General features: G+C 43.8%; 1 protein-coding gene across 5 annotated transcripts in view; it reads right to left on the minus strand.

The window, feature by feature from the left end:
* Window positions 1–257: 257 nt before the first annotated feature.
* The window catches only part of MEIS1 (Meis homeobox 1), a 138,010-nt gene continuing 110,559 nt past the window's right edge, over window positions 258–27,708 (minus strand). For 2 of the 5 annotated variants that reach the window (XM_075266955.1, XM_075266957.1), the window contains 4 exons: window positions 11,644–11,702; window positions 10,457–10,546; window positions 10,109–10,204; window positions 1,465–1,607 (listed from right to left, as the gene is read on the minus strand). In XM_075266955.1, coding sequence (XP_075123056.1) covers window positions 10,146–10,204; window positions 10,457–10,546; window positions 11,644–11,702 — 208 coding nt within the window. In that variant the 3' untranslated portion in view covers window positions 1,465–1,607; window positions 10,109–10,145. Of the gene's footprint in view, window positions 1,608–10,108; window positions 10,205–10,456; window positions 10,547–11,639; window positions 11,703–27,708 lie in introns of all 5 variants that reach the window. The other 3 variants (XM_075266956.1, XM_075266954.1, XM_075266952.1) reach the window with 3 other exon arrangements.

Consider the following 27,708-nt stretch of genomic DNA (forward strand, 5'->3'; position numbering starts at 1 on the left):
GAACAATGACCTTCCAATTATACAACAAATACTTATCAACAAGACCCCGATTCTATGTGGCACATGGCAGGTGGGAGGCCCCGGCGCGCCTCTGATCAGTGCTCTGAATTAGTTCTATAACTATTGGATAATAAATTGTAATCGTATACATTTCGCATTTCTTTAGTGAGTGACGTGCGATGGATCGGATCAGTTACCACTTTTGTGTCTTTATAGAAAAAACAATCTGGACAAGGAAATTGTTTTAGCACAAAAAAAGAAATATAATTAGCTTATTCCACCTAGTAAATTAATCTGCATTCCAACTCATACCAATCTTCTGTTTATACAAAAAATTGCAACAATACAATTATTTCTTTCCAGTCCTTTTTGCACAAAATTTATTTACAATGTTTACATAGATGTTCCATGATGGGACTATGGAAAAAATGGAGGCAGGACTGACGCCTTGCTGAGAAAGAAAGTCCATGTATTAAAAATAAATCTTCTACAGTTCTTGCTTTTGAGCTGTGACACAGGAAGTTCTGCACAGATTGGTGGCTGCCGCTGCTGAATGGGGAACACTGATGCTCTGATGTGACAATTAGGCTCCATACACATTGCCTTTTGGTTTCCATGCCTCATCCTACCAGTCTCCTTAAGACACTGCCTGCAACAGCTGATTAATCATTGTTGATGACTGCAGTTTTTCCCATCCTTCCCGATTTACATCTGTTCAGGCCAATTCAAATATGGTGAGTAAATGAATTAGACATGCAAATTCAAGCCCCAGGCTAGAGAGAAAGAGACAGGGAGACAAAAAAAAATAAAAAAAAAATCGAGAGACAAAGCTGCAGAGAAAAGAGCGCATGGCTGAAATCCTTGGATCGAAGAAAAAAAATCTTCTGCCTGACATACTTATTGTAATGCTTCAAAATGACCTGCAAATAAGGACTTGGCGTCATCTGCAGGGAAACGGTAAGGCTTTATTTTCTGTAAGTAAGGAGGCTTCTGGAGGAAGTGAAGAGCTATGGAAACAACACACATAGTGTGGAAAAATTTCACATTTTTTTAAAAAAATCTATAAGAAACAACATAATATGGTTAACAGTATAATATCATTTACAATATTTCACTCTTTGTTCTCTTAATGTCTTATATATGTATTTATTGTGTCCCCAAACTGGATTTCAGCATCTCGTTTCTGCTTTTTTTTTTTTTTTTTTTTTCTGGACGTCCCTGTGTCAAAAACGGTCATGGTCCTACATGGATCACCGCCGTTGTGGCAGAAACACAGTGCGTGACTTGTTTTTTGTCATTGCAGACAACACATATTCCCTTAAATTACTGAGCATGGATGTCCATTACATGCCCGCTCATCGTTGGATCTCCTGTATTTAGTACTGAGGGGCTAGGTGCTGACATCGGCATTCCAGGGTGAGGTGGTCCCCCGTGCATCATCATCGCTGGGTGGTGATGGTGTCCAGGAATGTAGGTATGCACAGACGGCCCATGACGCAGCTGAGCGTGGTGCAAGGGCATCTGCGATGGAGGATAACTTGGCTGTCCCATACTCATACCCATCGGACCAGTCGAAGATATGTAATTCCCTGGCATACCTTGCAGTCCTGAGAAAAATAGTAAAAAGGAAAATATTGGTCAAAAACACTAATAATATGTAAGAAATATATATTAATAGAAATATTGGCCCTGCAGATAGATAGGTTACTGTCACCAGACGCAGTATATCACCCCAGCCCTGCAGATAGATAGGTTACTGTCACCAGACCCAGCATATCACCCCAGCCCTGCAGATAGATAGGTTACTGTCACCAGACCCAGCATATCACCCCAGCCCTGCAGATAGATAGGTTACTGTCACCAGACCCAGCATATCACCCCAGCCCTGCAGATAGATAGGTTACTGTCACCAGAACCAGCATATCACCCCAGCCCTGCAGATAGATAGGTTACTGTCACCAGACCCAGCATATCACCCCAGCCCTGCAGATAGATAGGTTACTGTCACCAGAACCAGCATATCACCCCAGCCCTGCAGATAGATAGGTTACTGTCACCAGAACCAGCATATCACCCCAGCCCTGCAGATAGATAGGTTACTGTCACCAGACCCAGTATATCACCCCAGCCCTGCAGATAGATAGGTTACTGTCACCAGACCCAGCATATCACCCCAGCCCTGCAGATAGATAGGTTACTGTCACCAGACCCAGCATATCACCCCAGCCCTGCAGATAGATAGGTTACTGTCAGCAGTACCAGCATATCACCCCAGCCCTGCAGATAGATAGGTTACTGTCACCAGACCCAGAATATCACCCCAGCCCTGCAGATAGATAGGTTACTGTCACCAGAACCAGTATATCACCCCAGCCCTGCAGATAGATAGGTTACTGTCACCAGAACCAGCATATCACCCCAGCCCTGCAGATAGATAGGTTACTGTCACCAGACCCAGTATATCACCCCAGCCCTGCAGATAGATAGGTTACTGTCACCAGAACCAGCATATCACCCCAGCCCTGCAGATAGATAGGTTACTGTCACCAGAACCAGCACATCACCCCAGCCCTGCAGATAGATAGGTTACTGTCACCAGACCCAGCATATCACCCCAGCCCTGCAGATAGATAGGTTACTGTCACCAGACCCAGCATATCACCCCAGCCCTGCAGATAGATAGGTTATTGTCACCAGAACCAGTATATCACCCCAGCCCTGCAGATAGATAGGTTACTGTCACCAGAACCAGTATATCACCCCAGCCCTGCAGATAGATAGGTTACTGTCACCAGAACCAGCATATCACCCCAGCCCTGCAGATAGATAGGTTACTGTCACCAGATCCAGCATATCACCCCAGTCCTGCAGATAGATAGGTTACTGTCACCAGAACCAGCATATCACCCCAGCCCTGCAGATAGATAGGTTAGTGTCACCAGACCCAGCATATCACCCCAGCCCTGCAGATAGATAGGTTACTGTCAGCAGTACCAGCATATCACCCCAGCCCTGCAGATAGATAGGTTACTGTCACCAGACCCAGCATATCACCCCAGCCCTGCAGATAGATAGGTTACTGTCACCAGACCCAGCATATCACCCCAGCCCTGCAGATAGATAGGTTACTGTCAGCAGTACCAGCATATCACCCCAGCCCTGCAGATAGATAGGTTACTGTCACCAGACCCAGAATATCACCCCAGCCCTGCAGATAGATAGGTTACTGTCACCAGAACCAGTATATCACCCCAGCCCTGCAGATAGATAGGTTACTGTCACCAGAACCAGCATATCACCCCAGCCCTGCAGATAGATAGGTTACTGTCACCAGAACCAGCATATCACCCAGCCCTGCAGATAGATAGGTTACTGTCACCAGACCCAGAATATCACCCCAGCCCTGCAGATAGATAGGTTACTGTCACCAGAACCAGTATATCACCCCAGCCCTGCAGATAGATAGGTTACTGTCACCAGAACCAGTATATCACCACAGCCCTGCAGATAGATAGGTTACTGTCACCAGAACCAGTATATCACCCCAGCCCTGCAGATGGATAGGTTACTGTCACCAGAACCAGCATATCACCCCAGCCCTGCAGATAGATAGGTTACTGTCACCAGAACCAGCATATCACCCCAGCCCTGCAGATAGATAGGTTACTGTCACCAGAACCAGCATATCACCCCAGCCCTGCAGATAGATAGGTTACTGTCACCAGACCCAGTATATCACCCCAGCCCTGCAGATAGATAGGTTACTGTCACCAGAACCAGCATATCACCCCAGCCCTGCAGATAGATAGGTTACTGTCACCAGAACCAGCACATCACCCCAGCCCTGCAGATAGATAGGTTACTGTCACCAGACCCAGAATATCACCCCAGCCCTGCAGATAGATAGGTTACTGTCACCAGACCCAGCATATCACCCCAGCCCTGCAGATAGATAGGTTATTGTCACCAGAACCAGTATATCACCCCAGCCCTGCAGATAGATAGGTTACTGTCACCAGAACCAGTATATCACCCCAGCCCTGCAGATAGATAGGTTACTGTCACCAGAACCAGCATATCACCCCAGCCCTGCAGATAGATAGGTTACTGTCACCAGATCCAGCATATCACCCCAGTCCTGCAGATAGATAGGTTACTGTCACCAGAACCAGCATATCACCCCAGCCCTGCAGATAGATAGGTTAGTGTCACCAGACCCAGCATATCACCCCAGCCCTGCAGATAGATAGGTTACTGTCAGCAGTACCAGCATATCACCCCAGCCCTGCAGATAGATAGGTTACTGTCACCAGACCCAGCATATCACCCCAGCCCTGCAGATAGATAGGTTACTGTCACCAGACCCAGCATATCACCCCAGCCCTGCAGATAGATAGGTTACTGTCAGCAGTACCAGCATATCACCCCAGCCCTGCAGATAGATAGGTTACTGTCACCAGGACCAGCATATCACCCCAGCCCTGCAGATAGATAGGTTACTGTCACCAGACCCAGAATATCACCCCAGCCCTGCAGATAGATAGGTTACTGTCACCAGAACCAGTATATCACCCCAGCCCTGCAGATAGATAGGTTACTGTCACCAGAACCAGCATATCACCCCAGCCCTGCAGATAGATAGGTTACTGTCACCAGAACCAGCATATCACCCAGCCCTGCAGATAGATAGGTTACTGTCACCAGACCCAGAATATCACCCCAGCCCTGCAGATAGATAGGTTACTGTCACCAGAACCAGTATATCACCCCAGCCCTGCAGATAGATAGGTTACTGTCACCAGAACCAGTATATCACCACAGCCCTGCAGATAGATAGGTTACTGTCACCAGAACCAGTATATCACCCCAGCCCTGCAGATGGATAGGTTACTGTCACCAGAACCAGCATATCACCCCAGCCCTGCAGATAGATAGGTTACTGTCACCAGAACCAGCATATCACCCCAGCCCTGCAGATAGATAGGTTACTGTCACCAGAACCAGCATATCACCCCAGCCCTGCAGATAGATAGGTTACTGTCACCAGACCCAGTATATCACCCCAGCCCTGCAGATAGATAGGTTACTGTCACCAGAACCAGCATATCACCCCAGCCCTGCAGATAGATAGGTTACTGTCACCAGAACCAGCACATCACCCCAGCCCTGCAGATAGATAGGTTACTGTCACCAGACCCAGAATATCACCCCAGCCCTGCAGATAGATAGGTTACTGTCACCAGACCCAGCATATCACCCCAGCCCTGCAGATAGATAGGTTATTGTCACCAGAACCAGTATATCACCCCAGCCCTGCAGATAGATAGGTTACTGTCACCAGAACCAGTATATCACCCCAGCCCTGCAGATAGATAGGTTACTGTCACCAGAACCAGCATATCACCCCAGCCCTGCAGATAGATAGGTAACTGTCACCAGATCCAGCATATCACCCCAGTCCTGCAGATAGATAGGTTACTGTCACCAGAACCAGCATATCACCCCAGCCCTGCAGATAGATAGGTTAGTGTCACCAGACCCAGCATATCACCCCAGCCCTGCAGATAGATAGGTTAGTGTCACCAGAACCAGCATATCACCCCAGCCCTGCAGATAGATAGGTTAGTGTCACCAGAACCAGCATATCACCCCAGCCCTGCAGATAGATAGGTTACTGTCACCAGGACCAGCATATCACCCCAGCCCTGCAGATAGATAGGTTACTGTCACCAGAACCAGCACATCACCCCAGCCCTGCAGATAGATAGGTTACTGTCACCAGACCCAGAATATCACCCCAGCCCTGCAGATAGATAGGTTACTGTCACCAGACCCAGCATATCACCCAGCCCTGCAGATAGATAGGTTATTGTCACCAGAACCAGTATATCACCCCAGCCCTGCAGATAGATAGGTTACTGTCACCAGAACCAGTATATCACCCCAGCCCTGCAGATAGATAGGTTACTGTCACCAGAACCAGCATATCACCCCAGCCCTGCAGATAGATAGGTTACTGTCACCAGATCCAGCATATCACCCCAGTCCTGCAGATAGATAGGTTACTGTCACCAGAACCAGCATATCACCCCAGCCCTGCAGATAGATAGGTTAGTGTCACCAGACCCAGCATATCACCCCAGCCCTGCAGATAGATAGGTTAGTGTCACCAGAACCAGCATATCACCCCAGCCCTGCAGATAGATAGGTTAGTGTCACCAGAACCAGCATATCACCCCAGCCCTGCAGATAGATAGGTTACTGTCACCAGGACCAGCATATCACCCCAGCCCTGCTGATAGATAGGTTACTGTCACCAGACCCAGCATATCACCCCAGTCCTGCAGATAGATAGGTTACTGTCACCAGACCCAGCATATCACCCCAGCCCTGCAGATAGATAGGTTACTGTCACCAGAACCAGCATATCACCCCAGCCCTGCAGATAGATAGGTTACTGTCACCAGAACCAGCATATCACCCCAGCCCTGCAGATAGATAGGTTACTGTCACCAGAACCAGCATATCACCCCAGCCCTGCAGATAGATAGGTTACTGTCACCAGAACCAGCATATCACCACAGCCCTACAGATAGATAGGTTAGTGTCACCAGGACCAGCATATCACCCCAGCCCTGCAGATAGATAGGTTACTGTCACCAGAACCAGCATATTCCCCCAGCCCTGCAGATAGATAGGTTACTGTCTCCAGAACCAGCATATCACCCCAGCCCTGCAGATAGATAGGTTACTGTCACCAGAACCAGCATATCACCACAGCCCTGCAGATAGATAGGTTAGTGTCACCAGGACCAGCATATCACCCCAGCCCTGCAGATAGATAGGTTACTGTCACCAGACCCAGCATATCACCCCAGCCCTGCAGATAGATAGGTTACTGTCACCAGAACCAGCATATCACCCCAGCCCTGCAGATAGATAGGTTACTGTCACCAGAACCAGCATATCACCCCAGCCCTGCAGATAGATAGGTTACTGTCACCAGAACCAGCATATCACCCCAGCCCTGCAGATAGATAGGTTACTGTCACCAGAACCAGCATATCACCCCAGCCCTGCAGATAGATAGGTTACTGTCACCAGAACCAGTATATCACCCCAGCCCTGCAGATAGATAGGTTACTGTCACCAGAACCAGCATATCACCCCAGTCCTGCAGATAGATAGGTTACTGTCACCAGAACCAGTATATCACCCCAGCCCTGCAGATAGATAGGTTACTGTCACCAGACCCAGCATATCACCCCAGTCCTGCAGATAGATAGGTTACTGTCACCAGTACCAGCATATCACCCCAGCCCTGCAGATAGATAAGTTACTGTCACCAGACCCAGCATATCACCCCAGCCCTGCAGATAGATAGGTTACTGTCACCAGACCCAGCATATCACCCCAGCCCTGCAGATAGATAGGTTACTGTCACCAGACCCAGTATATCATCCCAGCCCTGCAGATAGATAGGTTACTGTCACCAGAACCAGTATATCACCCCAGCCCTGCAGATAGATAGGTTACTGTCACCAGAACCAGTATATCACCCCAGCCCTGCAGATAGATAGGTTACTGTCACCAGAACCAGTATATCACCCCAGCCCTGCAGATAGATAGGTTACTGTCACCAGAACCAGCATATCACCCCAGCCCTGCAGATAGATAGGTTACTGTCACCAGACCAGCATATCACCCCAGCCCTGCAGATAGATAGGTTACTGTCACCAGACCCAGCATATCACCCCAGCCCTGCAGATAGATAGGTTACTGTCACCAGACCCAGCATATCACCCCAGCCCTGCAGATAGATAGGTTACTGTCACCAGACCCAGTATATCATCCCAGCCCTGCAGATAGATAGGTTACTGTCACCAGAACCAGTATATCACCCCAGCCCTGCAGATAGATAGGTTACTGTCACCAGAACCAGTATATCACCCCAGCCCTGCAGATAGATAGGTTAGTGTCACCAGAACCAGCATATCACCCCAGCCCTGCAGATAGATAGGTTACTGTCACCAGAACCAGCATATCACCCCCGCCCTGCAGATAGATAGGTTACTGTCACCAGAACCAGCATATCACCCCAGCCCTGCAGATAGATAGGTTAAGGTCAACTGAATGACATGGTGAACACCTTCATTGCATGTTGGCAGAAATGGCAATATCTTGGCAATGGAGACACCAATTTATAAGAGGAAAACATGGTTTGATTCAGATGTCCCTAACCTATCTATCTGAGGGCTAGGCTGATATGCTGGTTCTGGTGAAAGTCTGGCCTTAAGAAGTGCTGGGGAGAAGAGGGGATTGGTGAGTCTTGTCCTCCATGTCATGGGTGTTGCCAACAATGGTTTGGGAATTGAGATATAGGTCTTGGGCTGCAATCCGAATAACTGCCCAAGGGAAAGGAAACCCTAGCTTCGATTCCCCATTGCTTGGGGGTAACATGGAGAAGATGGCAGTAGTTTGGTAAAAGATTGTCATAAAATACAAGGTTGTTAAATGGGAGGCTTTTTTTTCCCTTCATACATGCAAGAAATCAATAACTGTTAGCAATTAATTCCTTCCTTGTGATCATGAACGTTTACAATAAATCAGACTACAAACTCAGTCAAGCTTTCACTAAATTTGAGAACAATGAGGAAACGGAACGTAAAACAATGGCCCCCCTGCTTTGCGAGGGCCTCTGTCTTCTGCATGGTTTGCTATGGTTGATGAATACTGACAGGTGTATTGTCTCCGAGAGCTATAAGCTCCATAATCATCAAGGGTGAAAGGCATAACGCTATTTCTAAGTAGGTTCAATTGGCTTTAGTTCTAAGTAATGTTGCAGCGTGAACACCTTGGATTCAGGTCTCAGGGCTCCAGCAATGAAAGGCTGCTTAATCTAGCCTAAAGGAACGCTTTTTTTTTTTTTTTTCGAAACGGAAGGAAAATTGCTCAGAAAATAATATAGCCCGTCCGCTGGTCCTTAATCAGAAGTGATGATATTTTTCATAGTATCCTATTAATTTAATTGGTTATGAAGCATAGCATACATCATTGAAATTTAATTGACCCAGAAATTAAGAAACAATATTTAGATTAAGTAAGCTGGAAACGTTCGCGATGTGCGATGGCGAGGCCGGAACCTTCTCAGGCTCGTTTTGGTTGGATTCTGGGTAACATCAGACTCACAATTAGGGGGAAAAACATGCAGAAGCTTTTCTAGGCAGAACAATACCCGAAAACCAGATTGGGTCTGAACTCGGCCACATTCCTTTACAGAGAATAATATTTTTTTAAAAACCCACAAAGCGAGATGGCGGGCCGCTCCTTCCCTTCTGCAGACTTCACTAGGCCAGCCGCTGAAGATTGCATTAATGATCTCTATTTTTGTATACTGAATGAGTCAAATCCATTGGTCACACTGCAAGTGATGGCATACTTAATTTGGATCTAGTCAATTAGCCCAGGCAAAGCTGCAGAACCTGCTGTGCACACCTCCATTTTGTATTCTTTTACTTTCCCCTTTCCACACGTAATCCTATTATACAGGATGGACAAAGAGGGCCAAAGTGGAAATTCAAAGTTTTCCTGTGTGGGATCTTAAATAGCGCTAGGAATTTTTTTTTTTTTTTTTCTCTCTCTCCTAAGATGGTGCTTATTTTACTTAAAGAAGCCTGTGTTTGCATATTGGTGTCTTGCAGGTTAGCAAAGAAGTGTAACTCATGCATCCACTGTGGTTAGACAGATTTATGACGCTTTGGGGACTTGCTCTTTCCTCTCCTTGCACTGCTGCAGACTGCTTACATTTTGCAAATCAGTCTGTTGCCATGGAAACCCGCTCCCCCCACCTACTGCCTATTTCTTGTTTAGTCATGTGGTCAGTACCGTGTAATAACAACACGCGAGATATGCGGGAGAGGAGCGCGGCAAAATCAGGAAGAAACAAATAGGAGAACCAGAATTTTTTATTTTATTTTTTTCGGAAAAGGAATGAAAAAGCATGGAGCTATGGGCAGGGAGAACACAAATCAGGAAAATCCACAGAAAAAAAAAAAAAAAAAACAACTCCTGGAGCAAATTAGACGGATGCGTCCCCTGTTGTACTTACTTCCCCCTTGCTTTGCCATTGGTTAACTAGTTGATGGTTACATGTAGTGCCATTGCCCCTCCATGCCCATATTCATGCCCATTCCACTCATAGGTCCTAAAAGGGAGATAAAAATCCAAGAAGATGCCAGAAAATCAGAGAAGTGAACAGAGAAACCAAAGATCCCACGTCAAAAACCAACCCCAAAGAAATCAAGATAAAGTCAAGCACCCAGATTGTAGCCGCACTATGATTAGCAGATAGGTAAAGATATAGCAAAAGGTATCAAAGCTCAAACTAAAAGCTAAACCGTTACCTCTTTGTACAAAAAACGACAAAAACTTCACAAAACAACAACAAAAAAATTACCTGGCGCTCTGATTCCCATGTGTTGTTGACCGTCCATTACAAAACCACCCATGGGTTGTCCGTCTGGGTTATAAGGTGTTCCTTGACTTACTGAAATGTAGAATATAATCATTAGAATAGAATATTAGCAGGACATACAGCCAAAAGTCAATGGGGGAATTCTGGGCACAACTCGTACGCAAGTCCACGGCTGGCGCCTGAGGCGCTTAGGGTTACGGTCTGGGGATCTCCGACCATGGACTGGCCCCTGACTGATAACCTGTGCGCCACTATTGAAATCTGGACCTGATACCTGACACCAGCTATTGTGGACTGAGTTATAGTAAGTTTGTTGGGCCGATGTGTCCCCTCCCTGGCCCTCATTAATATCGGGTCTGCTCCATCCACTTTTCTAAAAAGTGGCCAGTGGATCAAAATATGGAGAAAGTTGCAGAGCCGTGAACCAAAAATAGGCAACTGTTGTGCCAGAAAACTGGTGCGACTATTTTAGTAAATTTCCCCCAATGTCTTATAAAAAATAGCAAAACCACCAATGTAAATAAATGTCCGGCTCTCACTAATGACTCGGGGTTAGTATATTGTACATAATATTGGGAGTACTAGACCAGGAGATAATACAGAAGCCCACCACCATATGTCTGGAGCACCATGCCAACACCTAGATATTGTTGATAGCCCTTGATAGAACTCAAGAGTATCCAACATAAATAAGTAACACAAAGTTAGAAACGTGACGTGAGACTTAGACACTTCCTTGTATCGTAACACAACAAGTGGCTTTAAAGTCAAACGTCTGAAGGTTGTTAAAGTCCAAAAAAAAAAAAAAACCCGACCTGATTGAACGTCTTTGAACTTTAGCGAGTCCCATAAGGGATACTGACCCTTTTACCCTTTTGACAGGTAATAAAGTTTACAGCCATTCCACACCAAGCCATGCACCAGGGAGTGGTCAAAGTAGCAGAGAGTATAGCTGAGGAGACAAACTAATAGAGAAGTCACATTATTTAGTGGCGATCTTCTTCTAAGTAGAATAGAAACAATTCTTGTACTACTAAAAATAGTACAAAAAGTTCCTTTTTTTTTCTCCCGGCATTTTTTTTATTTACCAGGTCTTGGACCTCCCGGTGAATGGCTTGAGGATGGTTTTCGCCTGCGTGACTTGAAAACAGTTACTATTGAGGACTTGCCTGCTCGATTGGACTGGTCTATCATAGGCTGGACTATTCTTCTTCTAGCATTTATAAACCTAGAAAATACAAGAAAACACGTTACGGTTATTGGGGTTTGCCAAACACGTTGCGCCTACAATGTAATGTCGGGGTTCTGACTGTTACAAAGAGCAGGACTGAGGTAGTTTAGTCAGATGTTCCACATGCTGGGCGAAGCAGTCAGAAGCCCACGTAACCCCTTCTGACCTTCTGGAGTACAAGCTGGGGCTTCTGAGTTGATTTATGTTCCTCAGCTTTTACCACAGTTGGACTTTTCCATTTAAGCTTGACATGAGGGAATTAGTCAGGTTTGCTGAAAAACAATATGTGTACCATTCCCGTTATGGGGGGGGGGGATCACAAATGGCATGGAGGGGTAAAGCCTAAGACAATAAGCCTTACAAGCCTACCCATAGCTTTTGTTTTGCGACTAATTCACAACTTTTATTAAAATCCCCTCTTTTTTTTTTTCTTTGGAGTTTAATTCTATTTTAATGCCCACTATTAAGATAATGAACTGTGATGGCAGAAAAGCATCAAATGAGGGAACGTCTGGAGTTTTATCACCATTTGCTCACACTGCTGGGGAGTTCAGAACAAGGCATTCGGCTTACAGAGACTAGTTTTTTTCCCTTTGGTTTATTCAAAGAGTGGGGTCACCACCAGGTCAATGCCATCCACCATTTGCTCTTATAATCCGGTTTTCTTCAGAAATCACGAAAGGTCAAAAAAAAAAAAAAAAAGTCCCTCGTTGACCAACTAAAATGATAGTAATTTATCACCAGCCAACATTCTGCATTCTAGTTTGTTTGCAGGCCCAAAATGTAACTTTTTTTTTTTAACTATTGTTTTTTTATTATTTTTTTCCGGTGAGTAAATAAAATATTTTTTCATGTTTAATTAATATTTTTTTTAGACGCACCAAAATTTTTTTATTTTTTTCCTAGTCAATTAGTGTTTACTGAAATTATAATATCGCCGTTGACGTGTGTCGATTCCCAAAATGCAAAACTTTATTGCATCGAGATGATACACAAAAATGAAATTAAACTCTGAGCAGACGGGAGTTTGAAGTTTGAGAATTTCTCTTTATTCTGTTCTAATAACCTTCGTGAAGCAAAGACGCCGGGAGAACTTGGGGCATGAAACCCTCCCCCCCCCCCCCCTGTAACCGTCTTCCTTGATTGTCCAATTAAAGATTATTTAATGAATTTCGGAAGGTTACCCGGGCAACAATCTTTTTCAATATTAAATGTCATAAAAGTAATATTAATAAAAAGGAATAAACAAACCAATTGTTCTGCAAAGCCTCTTTGACCTTCACTTTAGAGCGCCTGGACCCCACCCTTTGTGATGGACACAAATTTGTGAATACCTTCCCTAGCGGGAGGTCTGGGCATAAACACTTTCCCGTGGCCTCCTCAGACTGGGGTCCACTCGCCATTGTTCCCCGGCCTCCGTTCCACAGAACTTTGCATTTGGTGCAACTGTCTTTTTCTGTTAACGCTCATTCATTAGACATGGCAAATTAAAATGTTTCCACTATTAATAGAGAACTTTGGAAACTACAAAAAACTTTCTTCATTTTTTATTACAAATATTTACAATAATTTACTTTTTTTATAACAATGTTTTGTCCTTAGATTGTTACTTGCAGCCGTACAAAAATGTGATTTCTTTTTTTTTTTTTTTTTTTTGTTCACAATTTTGTGTGCAATTTCTTTGTTTGCCTTAAGGCTGCTTTCAAGAGAGAAGAACTAAACTTTTCTTTCTCTGTGGTCATAAAATGGCATTCTTGCCCCTCCCAGATGAAGTCAAACGGAGGTCACAATCCCATCCTCATATCTGTTTAAATAAACTGGTCCAGCTGTTTGTTTCCAGAATGGCCTCTGACCTCTCCCCTCATCCTTGTGCTTTTGTACTAGAAAGCCTCACTTTGCACACCAGTTGTTGCTCCAAACAATGTTCTAAAGGATATACAAATTTAGCAGAGTTGCCGTAGTGCACGGGGTCATTATTTGGTACAAATATATCTATCGTTCTGTATATAGATCCATCCATCTATCTCATCTCCAATGCTAGCCAAAGACGACCTCGCCCAAGGAGATCAAAAATGGTTCCCTAGTGGCCAAACCACCAGTAACTGTGAGACCAGGATGAGAAGGATTACAGCCCCGTGTCTCAGGTAATATATCTATATCTGCCTATCCATGAATCCATCCATCCATCTAGTTACTGAGTATCTCAATGAATCCAACGCCGAGTCTAAGATTAGATTAATGTTGCTCATATCTGACAATTTTTGTAAGGCCAATCCCAGTATATGGGTGTCAGGATTCTTCTAAGAAGATAAGTCACCGCTAGTAGTGTCTGACAGAATCTCACTACCCGCTCTTTAATCAGAATACATGCACACTTGGCCAAGCTGAGCATGCCTATGTATGGGGGAGTTGAAAGGAATGGCTCTCGCTGACTGTGATTGGAGGTCTATGGCCAGCTTAAGTAAGTATGTCACCCCCTTCACTACCGACTCCTGTGTAGATGTCCCCTATGTTCTGCTACGGGTGGACCATGAAGTAGGAGGGATAAGGAGATGAATACACGACGCTCCCCAATAAGACAAACTAACTTTCAGGATATTAGTGTAGCTATGAAATCTGGATACAGATAAATTACTGTCTTGGGATAGATGAGTAACTCCAAGACGTTTTTAGGTTTTATATCAACTTGACTGGGAAATGGCCAAGATGGTGAAGATACCAAACAATGGTCCGACCTAGACAGAATGTGATATAATAAGCTAAGGAGTGCGAGACATTGAGGAAGCCCCTGAAGCTCAGGTGGATCTCGGTCACCCCTCACATTGAGTAGATGACTCCGGGTACAAGGACATTAGCAAATAGGGGGGGGGGGGACATGTCAGGAGCTGATGGGATGGGTGACGTTGGAGAAGATTAGACCACCACAGGAATAAGACTGACGACATCCATGGAGCTCCGCACCTCTCTGCAGCTCATCACTATTAGGGACGTTCATACGCCCTAGATGGGTTCACTAATCAGTAAAAAAAAATTGCAAATCCTCCTCCAATGCAGCAAATTCTACGAGACTCTGATCTTGTTTAATATTATTCCACATTTATTCGGAGGGAGCCCCGGCTTTCCAGTAGAACAGAACTGTGTAAATTACGCTCCAATGTTAATTAGTTAATGTGCAGACACTTTCATACAAGTATCGCTTGCCTTAAAAATTCTTTAAAAACTGCGACCACAGCTTTCCCCTAATTAAATGTCATTACATAAAAATATTTTAGCTTTTATAGCAATGGAACAACTAATTATCTTTATGATCATCAGACTTTATTCCCTTACAGCTCCGCAGATACATACAAGTCTGAGAATACAAGGAAGATACAGTGACGGAAACATTACAGATTGGAGAAGATTCCACCGACTGTGCCAAAGAGTAAGGAAGCAACAATCTATCATGTGTCCATCTACCTACATCTATCTATCTATCTATCATCTATCTATCTATCTATCTATCTATCTATCTATCTATCTATCTCCTATCTATCTATCTATCTATCTATCTATCTATCTGTCTATCTATCTCCTATCTATCTATCTATCTATCTATCATCTATCTATCTATCTATCTATCTATCTATCTATCTATCTCCTATCTATCTATCTCTCTATCTATCTATCTATCTATCTCCTATCTATCTATCTATCTATCTCCTATCTATCTATCTATCTATCTATCTATCTATCTATCTCATATCTATCTCTCTATCTATCTCTCTATCTATCTATCTATCTATCTCCTATCTATCTATCTATCTATCTATCTATCTATCTATCTATCTCCTATCTATCTATCTATCTATCTATCTATCTCATATCTATCTCTCTATCTATCTCTCTATCTATCTATCTATCTATCTATCTATCTATCTATCTATCTATCTATCTATCTATCCCCATCCCCCTACCTATCCATATCCATTATTACAGTCTCCCCTATTAGTGTCTATAGGGTTTGACCTCCATCTTTGTAATATTCATTGTTATACAGATATAAAGTTCTCAGGATATTTCCTTTCTAGAGTAATACACAAGTGATCGTATTCTCTGTAGTTCTGGAATTCTATTCATGCACCAGAGAGATTAGGATGGAAGTGTTATACAGCTACGGTAATAGGAGTAAAACATTGCACAATACACAGAATTGTGGGAAGACACAAAAAACCTGATTTGTCCTCTGTACTTGTATTTTTAGAAAGCATTTCTGTATTATTTCGCCTTTGGCTCATTCATTGAATAGTTCGGTGACGGAGATTTATGGTCGCACTTCTTGGTTTTCCATCAGTAACAAAATAAGTAAATAATAATGAAATGAATGAAGAGAAGAGAAATGTAAATCTCATTAATATTTGGTGTGACCTTTGCCCTTTGGAGGCGGAGTCCTGGAAGTGATGATCCCGCCCCCACAGATATCGCCCGGATCTCCTCATCCTCCAGTCTGTCTGGGATGACATGAAGAGACAGAAGGATTGGACAAGAAACATCCATGGAAGATCTGGGCTTCGTCCTCCAAGATGGCGGCAGGAACAACCTCCCTGCCCAGCTCTGCCAAAAACTGTCTGCAAGTACCGAGAAGAACTGATGTAGAGGGAAATCTACAGCTGCTAGGAATGTCTGGATTGGACATATCAAAATCCCACATGTCCAGGCCATCTTTTTCCCTAAACATCCCGCCTTCAAGAGAGCGAGGACACCGGTCCAACCGAACAAAGGATTCAGCCAGCGTTTCTCTAAAGTAATGTGGTGGCCACCTTAAAGAGGTATTCCCATCTAGGAGATTCCCACATCTTGGACCTGCAGTGATCTCTAGAACACGGGTCTCCGGACATCTGCCCAGCGAGGAGATGGCGTTACACGCGCGACTTTCTCTACTCACATCTACAGGAGTTTGGAGAACAACCAAGCAGGAAGGCCGGAGATTCTCGTGAATAGAAGGAGACTCAACCGTATGGACAAGACTCCACCGAGACAGGGGTTTAGTGGCCCTGGGGCTTGTGATGAGACTATCCCTTTAAAAGGGGTTTTCTGGCTCTTATTCCATGTATCAGACTCATGACTTAGCCACAGAATCTGCTCTGGGGGATTCCGACACCTGGACCCCAAACAGATCAGCTGTTTCATCCTCCTGCGGGAACCAGAAGCTGCAGCAGGTAACAGAGAGAGGATGTCAAGTAATAGGAGGGAGCGGCAGTTCCTGACACAACCACTATAGGATGAGTGGCGCTGCAGCTCTACTTCTATTAATCCAATCGGGACAGGCCACACCCACTCTGTCCCCTGCAGAAGCTTCTGGTGTCCAAGTGTCCTGAGTAGGACCTGGGTTTGGACCCCACAGATCAGATAGTGAGAACCTCTCCTGTGATTGGCCAATAGTATAAAACATCTATTAAGATTATTTGTTCCTCCCCAATCACTTGACTGTAGATGAGACGCAACACCAGACCCCGACCCATAAACACAAACCTAATAACTTTATCTGATGTCACCAAGTCACTAAAAACCTTGTGGCGACCCTTTCCATAAAGTAAGGAGCGGCGTGTAGAGCGCCCTCATCTGGGCGGGCGAGGAAGAAGGGGCTCATTGATGTCCAATCATCCTCATTAACAGGCTCGTTCCATTCACTTTCAATACTTGTTACATTTACAGCCGCGCAGGAAACCCAATGAAACCGCAAGCGGCGACAACTGATGAAGTCACATCTTGGCAGCCTGAATCAGCCTTTGTCTGTCCCTGGTGCTGCCGAATATAAAGAGGAGCCCAAACTGCACAACATTATACACGGGGCGAGCGGGGGAGGAGAGGTTGTAAGCATGTAAATATGTATGTAAGCATGTACTGTATGTATGTAAGCATGTATGGATGTAAGCATGTAAGTATGTATAAAAGCAGGTTAGTATGCACACATGTATGTAAGCATGTATGTAAGTATGTAAGCATGTATGTATGTATACAAGCATGTTAGTATATACACATGTATGTAAGCACGTAAGTATGTAAGCATGTAAGTATGTATGTAAGCATGTATGTATGTAAGCATGTATGTAAGTATGTAAGCATGTAAGTATGTATGTATGTAAGCATGTATGTATGTATACAAGCATGTTAGTATGTACACATGTATGTAAGCATGTAAGTATGTATGTAACACTATAAGCATGTAAGTATGTAAGACTATAAGTATGTAAGCAAGCATGTAAGTATGTAGGACCATAAGTATGTAGCATATAAGCATGTAAGTTTGTATGTATGTAAGCACATAAGCATGTATGTATGTATGTAAGCATGTAAGTTTGTATGTATGTAAGCACATAAGCATGTAAGTTTGTATGTATGTAAGTATGCATGCTCCACTAAGAACCTACTACACAAACATAATATTGGAATTTACTCAAATCACAGCAAGACCATCAATCATACGAATCACTAGATTTTCCTTCAAGCCCAGTTTTACACCTCAGGCAGTAATGAAAAATTTGTACCATGTAGCAAAAACAGAGCAGTAAGTCAAAGCTTTCCAGAGTAAGGATATGATAAAAGACCCGGGGTAAAAATGATCAATTAGCTGACAAATGAAATGATGCGAGGACAATGCAGAAGACACATATAGCTTTATGTTTACAGTCGCCCGCTTCTCTCGTGAAGCTCAGCATGGAAGTTGGAATTTTCGGTGATGGAGTGTTCGACAACGCAAAACTACACAAACACAGGAAATGTCACAATTTACATCATTTTTACTGAAGCCATTTACACTGTATTAAAAAGGCATTGTGGTAGTTTGTGCAGCATGGTGGAGCGTGTCTGGTGATGGATTAGGGTAGTGCTGCCTACACTAGAGGCATATACATATATATACACTTATTTCTGTCTATCCAACTAAATATATAGTAACAGGCACTCATACTGCGCAGGATTTCACTTTCTAAAGCAGCAGTTTGCCCTCCAGAGCTGCTCTTCATTCTGTAGCAGATATTAGGACTTGACTACTATGGTGGGTCACCAGTCACCAGCGCAGACTCTTCTGTTCTTCCTCAGCACCTTCAGCTGTGACTCTTATCGTGTTATCTAAGATCGCCATGCCGCCCTGTGGCGCCTTCACTACTGTATGGAGCTGCACTGTGACCATGAGGGCGATGCAATTGTAGCTTTTAGTTGCAAAAAAATTCTACAGTTCTCAATCTTTTTGCAAATGGAAGAAATCTCAGGTCACAATCAGACTCCAATCACTTATGTGACTGATGGAGTGACAGACAACACAATGTTCATTGCCACATGATGGAAGTCGTGACCATAGTTGCTATGTAGCCCAAGCCATCTTAGTCAAAGTCAGTTTTTTGTGCCTTCTATAGTCAAGTTACATCTGCTAGGTACAAACGTAGCACAGTCATAGTCAAGTTTCTGACAGAGGATCAATTGCCAATTTGCTGTCAATGAAATTCTGCAGAAAAAATTCAAAGACTTTTCATGGACTTTTGTTGTTGTTTGTGATAAGATTTCAGGCTGCAGCAATGTATCAACGATGCAAAAACTCAGGTTAACTTTTCTGCATCTGTATACCTACACCGAGGAACATGTGGGAGGAATCCAATGTGCTAGCAATGCAATGTTCTCCGCACTTATTGTCATGGAGTATTTGCCAGGCTAAGCCCAGAATGAGGAGAGATTTTAAGGTATGAAATAAAAGTTATTCTGATTCTTTCCCTACTAATCTATATATCCATCTGCTCAGCTCCTCCTGTGGTATAACGTAGGTTTTATAACTTTCTAATTGTATTTCAATCCTGAAACATTTTCCAAATCTCAATATACTGTTAGTAAATGGAAAGATTCTTGTTTATATCTAGAAGCTAAACCCAGCATAGATCTTCTGACAGTATATAATATACCTTCGTTACAATGTATCCACTCTGGACAATCCCCTATGAGGGAAACAGCTTGGACTCCAGACTGATACATTGTACAGAGGGAGATTGTGCTGCTGATTTGGCTCAAAGAAGATTGTTTAGACTTAATACAATTGTATCCACCTTGAAAATGTCTGAGCAGGTATTTAAAGGGCTATTCTAGTATTAAGTTATGCAATGGATAGGGGATGACTACTAGAATGGTGGGTGCTTGACCCCTGGGACCTTCATGAGAATGCGGGTTGTGCATGTGCACAGACACCTATTTAATTCTATGGGACAGCGAGACATGGTTGGTACCTCTTGGGCAGTCCCATCCAGATAAATGAAGTTTGTGTGTCCACAGTTTCAAGCAAAGGGTGGCTGAGGGCTCTCCATTCTCTTGATAGATAAAAATTAACTATTTCTTACCTGAATACTCTTAAATTTCTGGATATAAGTCCTCCTCTGCAAATAAGCCCTCCTTGGTGGAAAAGAGGAATTTGTTCTACCTTTGGGAAATTAGCTCCTTCTAGATCACTGTCTGGTTTTCCTAAATCCTTGTGTCAGGGGATAAAGCCAAGCCAGAATAACTCCTCCTAAAGCAAGAGGGACCGTCCATAGAAAGCTGTTGCCCCTTATGAGGGTACTAGCTGGATGTGGATCATGAGAAGGACTAGGTCTCCTCCAACAAGCTACTTTGTGGGTACAGACTGGATTCCTTTAATTTTGGAGAAGATATTCTGGCTCAGATTTATCTGCAGATTTTGCCACTAGGTTTCAGGAAAACCAGGCATTGATCTATCATTAGCGCCCTCCTATAAGGTGGGACTAGTTTAATCTCTTTGCGACATTGTTTGTTCCGAGTGCCGATTAAAAACCATTGTAAGCCTGAGGTTTGTGGCTTTTTAGCATCACAAAAGTAACATAAACCTGCCCCAATGTACAGAAAAAGTTGCAGATTCTTATACACTTGTTACATTTTGTTGAAATTTAATTGGAAATCTCCTTTCACATAAAATCTATCGATCTCTGGATTTCCGCACACTCCTATAGTACGAGTTTCTCGCAGTCACATGTGCTGGTAAAATAGAACGAGAGATGTAACCTAATAAAACATCAAACAGAAAGACGAACTCTACATATAGATGGCTCCAGGTTAGTGGAAGTTACAATTGACTATGTAGATTGCTTTGCGTAGGAAAGAGCTGAGAAACATAGGATCCGTTTCCTCATCCTATAAACTACACATAGGAAGAGCCTAAAGAGCTGGGAGCCATATTTGGCGCATTTGTTTATGTTGTTATTTAGTAAGCAGATTAGTATTAGAAGGCACAGCCAAGCCCACGGTCTATCAGGTTGGCATCCACAAATACACAAGCCTTATAAAATATTAGTGGAACTGTTAAATGACCCAGATTTTATTTTAAGTGTGCTGCCGCCTCCTTCCAGTGAAAAGAATCTCTAAAGCCTTTAATGCTGATACAGAAAGCCATGCATCATTTACACACACAGCGCGCTCGGCCCAATAGATGCCTTCAAATGCACTTCCTTCCCTCATGCCTCTGGCTCTCCTTCATTTTTTAAGAAGAGAAAATTGTTTTATCCAACAAGGAGGCAACATTTGCCCCATTTTCAATATTTCAGACTGGCTTTTTAACGTCTAAAAACGCAGTTTGTTTTATGGAGGCATGGCCCGGGGCTGCAGTATGATGTAAGGGAGACGAGGTCTCCAAGGGCACACACTTCTCAGTTTGCCGCTGCTACGTTTTTGCTCTGCTTAATTGCTCTGCACCATTTTTGGCCACTGTTGACTCAAAATAGGTGTGGATCAGGTCTGTGCAAGCAACGAAATACCAGAAAGTCAAACTTTATGTAAACACACTTAGGGAGATTTAACAAGAACAGACCAAAACCTGACTTGTGGCGTTCTCAGGGGTTCAAAGATTTTAGCTAAAAAGGTTTGGAAAGTGCGTTTTTCTTCTGAAGTCATTTTGCTAGATAAGCTTTAGAAGAGATGTCGCATGTGTAGGACTCAAGTCATGCAACAGAAGGAAAAAAGGAACCGGAGCCAAGGTTCAAATACTGAATGAAAGGTGTGTCGTACAATGGAGGCCGCCATGTTGGGGGTTCCATCGCCAGGGTTCCTTGTTAGGAGTATATTGCATCTCTGAGACTATTAAGAATAATCGTGGGAAGGAACCGTGTGCAATTCTATCTCAAAATGTTCTTTAATAGAGATGAGCGAACAGTGTTCTATCGAACACATGTTCGATCGGATATCAGGGTGTTCGCCATGTTCGAATCGAATCGAACACCACGTGGTAAAGTGCGCCAAAATTCGATTCCCCTCCCACCTTCCCTGGCGCCTTTTTTGCACCAATAACAGCGCAGGGGAGGTGGGACAGGAACTACGACACTGGGGGCATTGAAAAAAATTGGAAAAAGTCATTGGCTGCCGAAATCAGGTGACCTCCATTTTAGACGAATAGTGGATTTCAAATCCGGGTCATATGAGAATGTGAACTTTGTGACTATGAGACAGGGATAGCTGTACAGGCAGGGATAGCTAGGGAGAACCTTTATTTAGGGGGGAATGTTATTAAAAATAACTTTTTGGGGCTCTATCGGGTGTGTAATTGTGATTTTTGTGAGATAAACTTTTTCCCATAGGGATGCATTGGCCAGCGCTGATTGGCCGAATTCCGTACTCTGGCCAATCAGTGCTGGCCAATGCATTCTATTAGCTTGATGAAGCAGAGTGTGCACAAGGGTTCAAGCGCACCCTCGGCTCTGATGTAGCAGAGCCGAGGCTGCACAAGGGTTCAAGCGCACCCTCGGCTCTGATGTAGGAGAGCCGAGGGTGCACTTGAACCCTTGTGCACCCTCAGCTCTGCTACATCAGAGCCGAGGGTGCGCTTGAACCCTTGTGCACACTCTGCTTCATCAAGCTAATAGAATGCATTGGCCAGCGCTGATTGGCCAATGTATTCTATTAGCCTGATGAAGTAGAGCTGAATGTGTGTGCTAAGCACACACATTCAGCTCTACTTCATCGGGCTAATAGAATGCATTGGCCAGCGCTGATTGGCCAGAGTACGGAACTCGACCAATCAGCGCTGGCTCTGCTGGAGGAGGCGGAGTCTAAGATCGCTCCACACCAGTCTCCATTCAGGTCCGACCTTAGACTCCGCCTCCTCCGGCAGAGCCAGCGCTGATTGGCCGAATTCCGTACTCTGGCCAATCAGCACTGGCTAATGCATTGTATTGGCTTGATGAAGCAGTGCTGAATGTGTGTGCTTAGCACACACATTCAGCTCTACTTCATCGGGCTAATAGAATGCATTGGCCAATCAGCGCTGGCCAATGCATTCTATTAGCGTGAACTGAGTTTGCACAGGGGTTCTAGTGCACCCTCGGCTCTGCTACATCAGATTGCTACATCTGATGTAGCAGTGCCGAGTGTGCATCAGATGTGTAGTTGAGCAAAACTGACTCAGCACTGCTAAGTCTGCATTCGCATAGGAATGCATTGGCCAGCCTTCGGCCAATCAGCGCTGGCTCTGCCGGAGGAGGCGGAGTCTAAGGTCGGACCTGAATGGAGACTGGTGTGGAGCTATCTTAGACTCCGCCTCCTCCAGCAGAGCCAGCGCTGATTGGTCGAGTTCCGTACTCTGGCCAATCAGCACTGGCCAATGCATTTCTATGGGGAAAAGTTAGCTTGCGAAAATCGCAAACTGACAGGGATTTCCATGAAATAAAGTGACTTTTATGCCCCCAGACATGCTTCCCCTGCTGTCCCAGTGTCATTCCAGGGTGTTGGTATCATTTCCTGGGGTGTCATAGTGGACTTGGTGACCCTCCAGACACGAATTTGGGTTTCCCCCTTAACGAGTTTATGTTCCCCATAGACTATAATGGGGTTCGAAACCCATTCGAACACTCGAACAGTGAGCGGCTGTTCGAATCGAATTTCGAACCTCGAACATTTTAGTGTTCGCTCATCTCTATTCTTTAAGCCAAATTGGTTTTCATGACGAATAAGTTCTGACCATAAATAATACAATGACCCATTAAGGTCACCATAAGGTATCTGATGAAAACTCTGTATTAGCTACATTGGGGTACATTGGAGTACATTGGGGCACATTGGGTTACACTTGGGTACATTGGGGTACATTGGGGCTACATTCAGGTACATTGAGGTACATTGGGTTACATTGGGGTTACATTGGGGCTACATTGAGGTACATTGGGTTACATTGGGTTACATTGGGGTTACATTGGGGCTACATTGGGGCTACATTCGGGTAGATTGGGGCTACATTGGGGCAACATTCGGGTACATTGGGGCTACATTCGGGTTACATTCGGGTACATTGGGGCTACATTCGGGTACATTGGGGTTACATTGGGGTATATAGGGGCTACATTGGGGCTACATTCGGGTACATTGGGGCTGCTGCTGAAAGGGGTTTTCCAGGCTCATCAATTCATAAACTATCCTTAGGTGAGGTCATTAGATGAAGATGAATGGTGCTCCAACATCCAGGATTTGAATCGCTCATTTGGCTGAAAAGATTACAGTATTGGTATAGCTACTCAGCCTATTCAGTTCAATGGGACCAAACTGCAAACAGGCCTTGTGACCAATGACCATAAGAGCACATGGCCAGTGACGTGGAAATGGTGCTCAGGGACGAATCCCCACTGATCTTCAGTTTATGACCTAGTCTAAGGAAAAGTCATCAATTGATAAAGTCTGCAAAATTCCTTAAGTTCTCCAGATTATGGGGATAATATTCCTCCTTAAGGAGAAACCACCTATTAGGTGTGTGGAGCCTTATACAGCCATAGTCGCTCCACTGCAAGGGAACATGGGAGGATTATGCAAATCTGTCTCCCAAGATGTAAATATGTTATGCAGCCCTCTATAGGAAGCACCCTGAACATCATGCCCGACTTAAAGTTCACAACATTGACGTCTAGTTGAGGATGAGAACCCCAGCCCGGCTCCATCACGACCAGGACATAGACCATTGGTATAGGGATGGTGACAACTTTCCTTTTAGGATCTATTCACATGTTTCAGGTTTGATTTTTATCACATCCTACAACAATCTGAATGGGGTGTCTGCAGGATAAAAAATCCAGGTAGATTTTTGACATTGACCGAGCAAAAAATTTGCCGCATAAGTCACATGTTACTTAGCACAGAAAACCCAAGAACTCCTCCACTATAGGATAATGGAGCTAATACTAATGTGGAGATGCTGCACATCGGCCGGACATCAAGAGAAAGCCTTGGATATCTTCTAGTAAAATACATTTCAAATTTATAATATGCAAATCTGACCCATGTGACCCGAACCCCAAACTATATTTCATGTGGAATTCACATGGACCATCCGAACATGGACTAACATAATATAAAATAATCTGAAATCCCAGTGAGTTCTATCCCCGGATATATGGAGTCTTCCATATTATTAGTCTGTTCTACCTTCTTGAGGAAACAAATATAATTCTAGAGACACTTCAGGAAATATCAGACCTCTAAAGTGTGATGGTTTCTAAAAGGATGAGGTCAGAGTGTGCCGAGAAAGCCGCATCCCAATCCCCGTATTCCCGACAGTTTCTATATCCTGGGAAGATCGGGATGTGCAGCACATTTGTGCTCGTACGATTAATTATATGACCCACAGAGTATTAAGAGTTGTGAACTAAAAATATATTCAGGAGGGAAATGTGTGTGTGGGCAGCGGAGGAGGAGAGAGGAAATTGCCTGGTACAGAAAAATGTATCCAAAGAGAGAATTCTAACTGATAATGAAAACAAGAACATTCTATGGCAAGTTACAACATTAGCGTTAACCTCTCGCAGCCCAGAACACGCTTAAGAAAACTTTTGGAATAAACTGTATTAGGGCTTCTGAATGAACTAAATTAAGGAAGTCCCCTAGATCAGGTCTATCATCTGTAAGAGCATCGGAGAGAGTAACCCTCTAGTCTCAAGAGGACACAGCTTGTGTATTTGTACACCAATGATTTCCATGGGCATCATGTAATGCTCCATTAACCCTCTGGTGGCGCTGTAGAGGAATTGAACACTAAAGGTCACACCATAGGGGCAAAGCGTCTTCAGATTATTTTCAGGGACTATGGCTGCCAGAAATAACCCCCTAAAATCATATTGCTAAATGGGTTGTCCCGCAGAAGATTATGTTCAACTGAATAACAGGTCAACCTATATAACAAGCATTGGACAAATTAACTTGAACACTCCCATTTTACACATCTACTCGACACCCCTGCTATTACCAGTAAACCCTCTTTTTTCTGAGTCACTTATACTACTGATAAAATGTATTACCTGTACTGTTCTCGGTCCCCTGACTGGGACTCATTCTTGGTGAAACCCAAGCTGTTGATAGGTGTGTTGAGGTTTACTGATCACATCTTGTATGAAAAGACCAGCAAACCATCTGCAGACAGCAGCAGCTGTGGTCTAAAGTCAAAGCTTGACTTTGGTTTGTCTACTGCAGAACCACCATGGATATGATCTTTGTACAGTGCACTCCTGACAGTTTCCACTGATACCAGTGCCCTTAAACTTGCATTTAACACTGCAGGAATTTGAGAAGCTGTAGTATTGTGGGGGGGTTGGATACTATTCCATAAAGTGATTTTCAGTCGCTTGTGTCAAGCTTTGACTTTTGACCACAGCTGCTTCTGTCTTTAGATTTTTTCTGGTCTTGCATATTGAAATGTAGTTTTGGAATAATTAGGTATCTCCATACTCAACAACTAAGCAACTTGGGTTACAGATGCCCCTACCAGGTACACACTAACAATCAGCTTCATTTGTTTCACATCTGTATAATAAGTAAGCTCATTTTGTAAAAATAGCTGTGTGTGTGTTCATTTATCCAACCATGTATATACTGTATATATGTGTGTGTATATATATATAGATCTGAAGAGTGATAGAAAGATACAGAGGAGCGAGGGTATTATCTGACAATATCTCGCTATAACTAGACAGAACAGCTCCTACGCCTGTAAGTTATTTGTTCAGCTCCCCTAATAATACATCGCCTGATTGGCAACTCTCCAAGTCTGTCTGGGGCAATATGCAAGCTAAACATTTTTGACTGATTACAATTAATACTTTTTTTCCTATGTGTAACTGTATAGCATTTTATATGGTGATCAGCGCTGATTGATGTAATTTGGGGACCTAAAAAGGAGCGCTCCATGTAATACTATAATTAAAACGCTTACACAGTTCATCATGAATAATGGTTGGTGAAGAATAATTTGCAGACTATCGAAAAGACATTAAAAAAAGAGAGTTCATTCCAGTTAGTCGAGGGAACAATCTGCCTAAACTTACAGGGAGGGCAACAGATTCCCATAGGAAGTTCATGGCTGAGCCGGGCACTTTCCTTGCATGTAAATTACATGCCGTGTAATTCAGTTTCATTGAGGAATTTAACTGGGATCTAAATTATTAAAATATATTTTAAATATGAAGGACCCCCCTCCCCTCCCCCGACTCAGAAGGGCAGGCAAGCTAAATGGAGCTAAGGCTTGCTGTTATATTACAGGCCGAGATGGCTCAATATTATGCAATGTAGATCATATCTGCTGATCTGGGGTGAACGAGCGGACTATTGTATGTGTATGGAGGTGTCTCGTCTCTTCCCCAACTAATTGGGAATGTTCTATTTCAACACCTGGGGAGACAACCTGCTGCCTGAGACCTGTCAGTGATATTACTGTCCTCTCCCCTCTGACAACACAGGTACGCAAAGACAAACCGAAAAGATATAGCGGAGTCGGAAGGAATAGCTGTGGCCCAATAGAAGAGCTGACCGTTATAGAAGGTATATGGACAACTGTCGGCTTATGGCTCCTGCACATGGCCTGGTACAACCTTCAAGGCCTAGACAGCCATTATAGGACACCCATAGACTTCTATAGGGTCATACTATAACCCTTTATGTCTTCAATATAATATGAATGTATATAGCATGCCGTATTACTTTGATATTGCCCATATAGACCATATAA

The sequence above is a fragment of the Leptodactylus fuscus genome, chromosome 3 (assembly GCF_031893055.1).
Source record: "Leptodactylus fuscus isolate aLepFus1 chromosome 3, aLepFus1.hap2, whole genome shotgun sequence".
Taxonomy (NCBI): domain Eukaryota; kingdom Metazoa; phylum Chordata; class Amphibia; order Anura; family Leptodactylidae; genus Leptodactylus; species Leptodactylus fuscus.